We start from the raw sequence: 10,000 nt of genomic DNA on the forward strand, positions 1-10,000 counted from the left end.
CGACGCCATTGTTTCCGTGGCGCCACAATGATAACTCCGAACTTCTATAGCCAACTGCGTATATTAATAGCGAGGAAAAAATAAGGGTACGAAGCAATAACAATAATAAACAACTCTTGGTTCTAGAATGATCTTAATCTATCTTTCCGATGCTGTTTTACTTCACCTGACGCAGCTACGTTCAGGGTTGTCACTTGCTCCACGGTCTTACCTGCAACAGAAAAAAGAGAAGATATGTTACATGATTGTCAACAACAAAAGTAACAACAAAATACAAATGCAGTATAAAGGATATAACGAAAACTATTATTAGTTACAAAAATAAGAAAGATTAATCATTATCATCATCGTCACCATCAACAAAGCTACTACACAATAACAGCAAAATCATTTCCACACACGCTGACCCTGAATCCAGCACAAAGTAGCAGTGATACAAAGGAAAAGATAAGGTCACCGAAAAGACCGTAATGCTTCACTGTTTCTTTGTTGTTAGAAGCGTTATTGAATAAGCGTTTGACCTTTCGTCTTTTGGAAATAGACTCCACTAGAGCCGGGTTGTGTTATGGCGTCAGGCAACCGCGCCAATCGATTTCTGGGCTATTTATACCTGGCGGTGTGATAAATCGACCCTATTTGTTTCCCCAGCGACCCCAGCATCCCGCAAAGAAAACATAAAACGCAAGCAAGAGAAAAGGGGCACTAAATCACCCATGGGGACGTTGTGATTGCTCTACAAAGCGCCGCCTGTAATTGAGCGTCTTCCGACCGAGCGGGATGGCAGAAGCGCCGAGCCACTGTTACCGCTAATGGCAGCGGGAGGAAAGCGGGCACGGGGGGCTGCTCAAAAATTATAGTTCTGCCTCGTACTGGGTAGTGGCCGGGCTCAACTGGGGGCCTGGAGCGCATAGGAGGACGTCTACATTTACGTCGATTCCTATGTTGACCTTAGGACGTTTACTGTTCCTGACCACAAGGCCGTTAACTGGAGTTTTACATCTTTCACCCTGCCACGGGAAAACAGTGATGCAATATACTGGACGTCGATTTTGTTAGTAAATAATCGCCCTTAAAGAATATTCAAGGGCTTTAGCCCTAATAGTTATGTACACCACTTACGTTAATCCTTGAAAATATTTCTTTAAATAACCAACACGCATACAATTCCATTTTGTGTGTAACCGTCCACGGATCTGCTGCCACCGTAAAATTGGGCATAAGCTATCGCATAAACGATCTAATAACATACAAGCCTCTGGCTCTCTAAATCCGCATAGGCCTATAAACTCCTCCCTCGACCTCATGCCACTAACACCCAGCTGCGATTCCATATTTGGTCGTCTCTGGTAACAGTAAAATCAAGAAAAAAGGATTAGCATCTTCCACTTACGTAGGCTTATATGGGATTCTTAATATCCTATGGCCACCACAAGATAGCTAGACCTCCTTAACAGCTAAATCTAGCTCGCCCTAATCGAGCAACACTCTCTATCCTCCTCAGCTCTCAAGTTGCACGTCTCGGGAGGCCTCGTCTCACAGACTCTCCTGGCGGGTCAGGGAATCCACGACAAATAGGCCGCGACCGCAACAGCTCAGAACAGACCTGCGGTTTGTCTTAGAGGGAGGAGGACGGGGGGACTGGAGGGGGTCAGGGTGAGAGAGGAGGGTGACGGAGCTCTGCAGGTGCTAACAGCCACGCCAGGAGGGAGCCTGAGAAGCCTCCGCGAGAAAGAGAAAGAGCTCGCTCGCACCAGGAGACGACCACCGGGCCTATCGCCGCCCTCTGCCGTGGCCATTCGGGCTTGAGGCAGGTCGTGGCTACGCTTTCTGGTGTAGTAACCGGCGATAAGCTCAGCGTATACAGAAACTATTAATTTACATATCAGGTGAAAATAAATAAGTAAATAAGAATACATTTGTGTGATAAAAATAATGATAAAACTAGATATCAAGTAAGTCACTCATCCGGGACGAGCTGAGAACAAGAACAACAAAGAAGTGAACAAATTGCTGTAAGAATCCCCCCGCCACAATGGCCTCTACAGCCCGGTGTTTATAGACATTAACTACATTGTCGCACAAAGTACACTCTCCCCTTCTCTCTCCCTCCCTCTTTTCACTCACCCTCCCATTTCCTTCTACCTCTCTCTACCTCCTTCCCCGTCCCCAATCTTTTTCTTTCTTTTTTCTCTCTCTCTCTCTCTCTCTCTCTCTCTCTCTCTCTCTCTCTCTCTCTCTCTCTCTCTCTCTCTCTCTCTCTCTCTCTCTCTCTCTCTCTCTCTCTCTCTCTCTCTCTCTCTCTCTCTCTCTCTCTCTCTCTCTCTCTCTCTCTCTCTCTCTCTCTCTCTCTCTCTCTCTCTCTCTCTCTCTCTCTCTCTCTCTCTCTCTCTCTCTCCCCCTCCCCTTCTTTTTCAGTCACATACATTTTCTTTCCCATATGTTGTCTCCCACTCACCACACTCTCTCTCCCTTACTAAAAGAAAGGAAAGGGATAATGTTCCCCTTAATTGGTGGCTGGAAAGGGGGGGGGGGATCCGAGGGAGAGGTCAGGCAGGGGAGAGGGTGGAGGAGAGGGGAGGAGACGGTCACGGCCAGAGGGCGTTATGGTCAACATTATTTTCAGTTGGTCCATTCTCTATCGCCTGAGAATGTGCACCCCTTCCTCCCCTTCCTTCCTTCTATTTCTTATCCTTCTCCTCCCTCCTTTCCTCAATTTCTTCTTCTGCTTCTGCTTCTTCTTCTTCTTCTTCTTCTTCTTCTTCTTCTTCTTCTTCTTCTTCTTCTTCTTCTTCTTCTTCTTCTTCTTCTTCTTCTTCTTCTTCTTCTTCTATCCTCCTCCCCTCTTCTCCCTCCCCTCTTCTCCCTCCTCTCTCCTCCTTCCTCCCTCCTCCTTCCTCCCTCCCTCCCTCCCTCTCTCTACTCTCTCCCCTCTCCATCTCTCTCTATTCTCTACTTTCTAATATTTCCTCTCTCCTCTCCCCTCCTTCCCTCCCCCCTCAAATTCATCGCCCATTCGGAGGGAGTAGCACTTTCACTTAATAACGCACCCTTTCGCGACAAAAGACAACGGTTGATTTTATCCACAATCTCTCCTTCTCTATTCCTCCCCCTCCCCCCCCCCTTTCCCCTTCTGCTACACCCCCCCACCCCACCCCTCCCTCCTATACCCCGCAACCTGCTTCGCAAAACACCAGCCACCTTGGTCTCCCCGCGCCGGACACCTCAATGGGGTTGCGTGTGTAGACTTTCCCCCTCCCCCTTCTTCCATGCGGCTGCACGAGAAGATGCGGCACCCTCTCTACCTCTGCAACGCCAGCGCCCTCGAAGACTCTCGACCCGTCCTCCCCCCCTCCCTCTTCCTCCCCTCCTCCCCGCAAGGAAGAGACAGAAGAGTGCCGTAGTCAGGCTCTCCGTCAGCATCATAGCCCACGGCAATCACGGTCTCTGCCACAAACAAGCTCTGTGCGTATGCTATGCCGCACCTCACGCAAGGTCTCGATTATGTGCGTGGGACCAAGGTCAGTTCGCGTGGGTAAAAAAGAGGGAGATAAAAGAAGAGAAGGGATAATAGCGAGACGAAAGAAAAGAAATTAAAGACGATAAAGATAGGACAAGAGAGAGATAGAGGAGAAAGGAAAGAAGAGAAAAGAGAGAAGTGAGAGAAGGAAGATATAGAATTACAGCATATGCGACGGTGTCCAGACGATGAGATAGCGAACAGCGGCGCCACTATCAAAGAGGAGACGAGATAAAGCGTGATAAAGTGGTGGGTGGAGTAGCAATTTTCCCCGAATCTCTTTCGAACTATAGACACGAAGCGCAGGCAAGCAATTTCAAACGCCACAATAACTACTGCAATCTCTTCAGCCATTGCAAACTAATCAACAGTGGGATTGTCTACTACACGAAGCCATTTTCAGGACATTCACCTTCGGTCCTGTAGACAGTGTGGATAGGGGGGGGGGGGGGAGTGAACGGAAGGATCAGGATGAAGGGAAGAAGGGGGGGCGTCCAAGACACAAAGATGGCGTCAGCGAGTGTAAATACTCTACGCTGACGTGAGACTTTGGCACGGCCAGATATCAACATGGCACCGCGCCAACGCGCCTCCCTTTACTCGACAGTGCCACGGTGACCCTCACCCTCGTAACTCCTCGAAGTTAAACAGCTCTAACTAGTCGTTTCCGCAGTTAAAAAAGCTTAAAAGCTCCCGTTTTGACAGGTTCGCGCCACGATCCCCGTCGACTCATTCTCACGTCCGATTCTGTCCTCCGCGCGGCCACTGACCAGCGCCACGACCCGGCAGCAGCCATCCACCCGCCCGCCGCGCCTCGCCGTCTCTAAAACTAATCGGTCCACACAAGTTCTCTACAGGAAAAAAGGTTTTAAGCACACGGCGAATGATTCCTAGTTCGAGGGTCTAAACGCGGTGAAACGAATCTAAGTACCTCAATTTATTTACCTATTTTTTTTTTTTTACCCTTTCCCTTCTTGTCAGATTTCCAAGTTCCCTCCGTATATTTAGCCCTATTCCATCCGACGCTATAGAGGCAAGGTTAAGACGCGCCCCTCCCTCCTGCTCCACCCTCCCTACCCCTGCACCAAATCACATCACGTGCCCTGATGTCAGTACCCGCCAAGCACCCGCATCCAACGGCTATATAATTCATAGGTTAACAAGCACTTTAGACGTATGTAATCCCCTTGGAGGATTTACTCTCGAGTTTTCCTTTGCTGTAGCAGAGGCACTCCCTGCGTCGTTTCTACACAAAGCAGCGCTCGCAAATATATTCACCGCAATACAGGTAAGACGGCAAACTAGGGAGGGACACTCACCCTTGACATCAATAGTAAAAAGACGAAGAGAAACGCCAGGATGCCATACATCACGAGACTGTCTGCAAAGGCTTGGCACGGTACGCGGCACACCCAAGGCACTGTGCCTGAAGCAGCCATGAGACACTAAGGTAGACGCACACTTCGCTTCCTGGTCAAAATTACACTAAATCTCCTCTCTCACAAAGAGCTGCAAGGACAGCCAAGGTAGTGGCAATGAGGGCAATGGTGCCAAGTCCTCGCTCACTATTGGGGCACCAGGTGCGTGGGTAAGCCTGAATGAGTGTGTGAGTGAGTTGGAGGGTGGGTGTGTGAGTAAATGTGTATGACTGAGTGAATGAGTGAATGAGCAGGTAAGATGGTAGGTGACCTACTGAATGAGTGAGTGGGAGAATGAATGTGTGAAAGAGTAGATGTGTGCATAAGTGAATTAATTAATGAATGAGAGTGAGTGAGTGAGGGAATGCGTGAATACATGCGTGCGTGCGTAAATGAGATTGTGAGTCAATCAGTCAATGACTCAGAGAGAGAGAGAGAGAGAGAGAGAGAGAGAGAGAGAGAGAGAGAGAGAGAGAGAGAGAGAGAGAGAGAGAGAGAGAGAGAGAGAGAGAGGAGAGAGAGGAGAGAGAGAGAGAGAGAGAGAGAGAGAGAGAGAGAGAGAGAGAGAGAGAGAGAGAGAGGGAGAGAGAGAGAGAGAGAGAGAGAAACAGAGAGAGAGAGAGAGAGAAACAGAGAGAGAGAGAGAGAGAGAACAGAGAGAGAGAGAGAGAGAGACAGAGAGAGAGAGAGAGAGAGAGAGAGAGAGAGAGAGAGACAGAGAGAGAGAAACAGAGAGAGAGATAGAGAGACAGAGAGAGAGCCAGAGAGAGAGAGACACAGAGAGACACAGAGAGAGAGAGAGAGAGAGAGAGAGAGAGAGAGAGAGAGAGAGAGAGAGAGAGAGAGAGAGAGAGAGAGAGAGAGAGAGAGAGAGAGAGAGAAGAGAGAGAGAGAGAGAGAGAGAGAGAGAGAGAGAGAGAGAGAGAGAGAGAGAAACAGAGAGAGAGATAGAGAGACAGAGAGAGAGAAACAGAGAGAGAGATAGAGAGACAGAAAGAGAGCCAGAGAGAGAGCCAGAGAGAGAGAGAGAGAGAGAGAGAGAGAGAGAGAGAGAGAGAGAGAGAGAGAGAGAGAGAGAGAGAGAGAGAGAGAGAGAGAGAGAGAGAGAGAGAGAGAGAGAGAGAAACAAAGAGAGAGAGAAACACAGAGAGAGAGATAAAAACAAATAGAGAGAGCAGAGAGAGAGAGAGAGAGACAGAGAGAGAGAGAAACAAAGAGAGAGAGAAACACAGAGAGAGAGAGACAGAGAGAGAGAGAAACAAAGAGAGAGAGAAACACAGAGAGAGAGATAAAAACAAATTGAGAGAGAAAAGAAAATATAGGGAGAGAGACGGAAACAGAGAGAGGGAAACAGAGAGAAAGAGAGAGAGAGAGAGAGAGAGAGAGAGAGAGAGAGAGAGAGAGAGAGAGAGAGAGAGAGAGAGAGAGAGAGAGAGAGAGAGAGAGAGAGAAGAGAGAAAGAGAGAAAGAGAGAAAGAGAGAGAGAGAGAGAGAGAGAGAGAGAGAGAGAGAGAGAGAGAGAGAGAGAGAGAGAGAGAGAGAGAGAGAGAGAGAGAGAGAGAGAGAAAGGGTAAAGTAGAGTAGAGCAGAGAAAAATCAGACATCGAAATAGGCAGAAAATGTCATGCTTCTCCCCTTTTCTCCTCGCCACTCCCCACCCCCTCCCTCAGCCCAGCCTTCATTTACCTATTCCCCGCGCCATAAAGAGTAAGTCAGTCCGTCGGGCTGGCATCCCGTCACACCCCGGAATATGGGACGAATGTTAACTAGCATACCGCCGTGCGTCTGCATGTTGGCACGCCCTTCCTCACCCTAGGCCGAGGTTCCGCCTGGGTACCCCTACCCACGCCCACTCCGGTCCCTCTCGAGCTCCGTGAACGCCCATTCCTCAACGAAATGTCAAACATTGCTGGGAGGACGAATCTAGAAAGTAACATGCCATACGCCCTTTGAGAACGATTTTGAACACGGCTAAGTGGCCTTCCCTCAAAACCCTTAACAGACTGCGAGCGAATTGAAGTGAAAATACGAGACAAATACAGCGGCAACTACTCACACTTAGGCCTGAAGCACACAACTCACACGCTACGCTACAGCATCAACACGTACCTGTCAAAGAAAGAGAAAAAAGGAAGTTAGTAAAAACAAATTTCCCGTGTTACGTAAACAATTTGGGTTTGGCATTAAATTTGGAGTCACACACTCGCGAGGGCTTTAACTTTGAGCTAACTTGTGTCGTTTTTTCATGGGTGGGAAAGGGACCATGGCAGGAAGGGGAGGCAGGGAAGCTGAGGGGAAGAAGAAAGAATGGAGGGAGAGCGGGGAAGGCAAAGGGGAAGGATGGAGATTGAAAAGATGGAGGAAAGAAGAGTTAGATAAAAACAAAACAAAAAAAAAAGTAAAAATTAAGTAAAATTAAAAGGACATCTGAGATCTATATACAGTTTCCCAGACAGAAAACAGAGAATAAAGAAATAAGAAAAAAGAATACGGCGTGGATGGAACAGAAAAAGGGAAAAACTAGAAACAAACTGTAGACGAGAGAGAGAGAGAAAAAAAAAAAATCAACACAACAAAACACATAAAAACGATCCATCATCATCGGGTTAATGAAGTCTCTAATGACAAAATCGTAAACGTCATCTCCCGCCCGCCTCATTGGGACACCATCCCTCGCGCTCCACGTTTAACGAGCAAAAAGGACACGATAACGCCCTCACACCAAAACACTATTCAAGAAAGAGTCGCTGAAAGCCCTCTCTTGTTGCAAGATCAACCTGGAGGAAGGAGGAAGACGGGAGAGATAGGCAGAGATGGGGAAGAAAGAAGGGAGGAAGGAGGAAGAGGGGAGAAAGTGGAGAGAGAGATGGGGAGGAAAACAGGGAGGAAGGAAGAAGAAAGTGGGGAGGATGGGGGAAGAAAGAGGAAAAAAGGGCGAGAGAAAAGGGTGAGGAAAGAGGGAGAAAAGAGAAATGAAAGAGGGGAGGAAAGTATCTTCTTTGCAACGGGAACGCAAAGACATACACGTCCCCCAAGCCGGTAATTACGGGCCAAGCAGCAGCGACGCATCAACGCACGTCAGAATCGAAATCAATTAAGGCTGGAATGCTAATCAACCTCGCCCCAGGTAGCAATTAATGACGGGGATTCATTCAATTATACCTTTTCTCACTTGCGCCGTTCGACCGTACCTGAAGAGGGTGAAGGGAAGATGAGGCGATGGGGAGGTGGACTTGGGGTAGGGGGGGGGGGGCAAGGAGATGGGTGGGTAGGTTAGGGGGTTGCGTGATTAGTCATCCCTTTATTGGTTCATTCGCTGGCGGGTTTAAATTGACGGAAAGTCAAACACACAGACACACGCACACACACACACACACAAAACAGAGACACTCATCCCCAACCCTTTCCTATATGTTTGCCTGTCTTCCGTCTGTTCCCCGCACTCCCACACACACACATACAGGCACATGGACAACCACAGGAATGAACCCAAATTATACGTAAAGCATCTCTGCATCTTCGCCCCCTCTCATCATCTCAGGTTCTTCCCAGCCTCCCGGCATCCTGTCATCATCTCCGTCGAACAGGGATCCCACCGCAATTTTGAATATGTTTGTTGCAGATCAGTGGCGTGTAATCCGATGCAGCGGGCGTAGGGAAAAGCCGGGGGGGTTGTCGCGCCCCTTCGCCCCTTCCCCCCTTCCCCCTTCAACCCTCGTACCTGCACCCCCCCCCCCCACACCGGACCCATAACACGTGTCCTTTCCGTACCCGTAATCCAGATCATTACACGTGCTCCACACCTGCCACGTGCATGGGGCTGGGGGCGAGGGTGGCGGCTGGGGATGAGAGGGAGAAAGGGGCGTTGAAACTGGATTTGGGGTGAGAGTGGGGAGGTAGGGGTGGGAAGGGAGGAAGAGGAGGTAGAGCTGGAGTTAGGATAAGAGTAGGGAGGTGGGGGGTGAGAGAGTGAGAGAGAGAAAGAGTGAGAGAGAGAGAGAGAGAGAGAGAGAGAGAGAGAGAGAGAGAGAGAGAGAGAGAGAGAGAGAGAGAGAGAGAGAGAGAGAGAGAGATTTGGAGCTGGAGTTGAGGTGACGTGTGGGGGGGGGGGGGGGTGATGCGCGTGCCGCTCCCCACACGCCAAGGGATTTCTGAGATGTAATTAAAGCTTTTAGAATTACAACTGACTTACAACCGTCTGGCAACGTGGGACTGAACGAATATACGGATTTATAGAATAAATAATAAATCTGGCATTTACAGGGATCTGCATCAGCCTTTCTGCGATATGAAGAAAGTTTTAAAAATGTGTGTGTGTGTGTGTGTGTGTGTGTGTGTGTGTGTGTGTGTGTGTGTGTGTGTGTGTGTGTGTGTGTGTGTGTGTGTGTGTGTGTGTGTGAGTGTGTGTGTGTCTGTTTTCTCGTTGGAATAGCCGCCTTATCCAAGCTCCTCTGCTGCGATGCCTTCACCATGTAAAAAAAAAAAATTGAGAAAAAAGTTGCAGCTGTCACTTCGCGGTAACAACATGCATAAGTCTCGTCAGGTGTGGTCATCAGGACTGCCTCGACCTTGGCCTCTTCTGTGCATACAACCTCATTATTTTTGTTTTAGTCTTTTTTGTCTGTATATGCTTCACCCTCTTTCTCTTCTCTTCTCACTTCCCTTTCTCGCTTTCTATCACCTCTGCCTCTCCCTCCATCACCGACAGCATCATCGTAACCTACATCCCCAGTTTCCAAAACCGTCGCGTATGGACCCTGTGTGAAAGCGTCGCGTTTACAATGGGTGTTATCGAACGCTTATCAAAACATTTGTCTGTGTAAGTGTTATCCAGCGACTAGGACAAAAAAGGCACACAAAAATAGAATCCAGCGATAACCCTTACGTGGGAACGACCATTCAAACCGCGTCCTGAATCTTGACCTTAATCGTAAGGACAAACACTGGCGTTTAGTTGACAATACAAAACGAGAAAGCAGGTTTAGATTTTCACTTTTATACTTTATTGATCTCTCTCTCTCTTCTCAGGAAAAATATTAGATTATCCGCAAAAAATAAAAAGTGT

The 10,000-nt window shown here is 48.5% G+C and overlaps 1 protein-coding gene across 5 annotated transcripts in view; it reads right to left on the bottom strand.

Moving 5' to 3' along the window:
• The window catches only part of LOC125040954 (serine-rich adhesin for platelets-like), an 88,620-nt gene that overhangs the window by 66,498 nt on the left and 12,122 nt on the right, over positions 1-10,000 (bottom strand). For 3 of the 5 annotated variants that reach the window (XM_047635757.1, XM_047635758.1, XM_047635755.1), the window contains exon 1: positions 4,837-4,971. The exons of 1 other annotated variant lie outside the window; for it this stretch is intronic. In XM_047635757.1, the coding sequence (XP_047491713.1) occupies positions 4,837-4,956 (120 nt within the window). In that variant the 5' untranslated portion in view covers positions 4,957-4,971. Of the gene's footprint in view, positions 1-4,836; positions 4,972-6,991; positions 7,045-10,000 lie in introns of those variants that run through there. One more of the 5 variants, XM_047635759.1, reaches the window with a different exon arrangement.

The sequence above is a fragment of the Penaeus chinensis genome, chromosome 29 (assembly GCF_019202785.1).
Source record: "Penaeus chinensis breed Huanghai No. 1 chromosome 29, ASM1920278v2, whole genome shotgun sequence".
In the NCBI taxonomy this organism is placed as follows: Eukaryota; Metazoa; Arthropoda; class Malacostraca; order Decapoda; family Penaeidae; genus Penaeus; species Penaeus chinensis.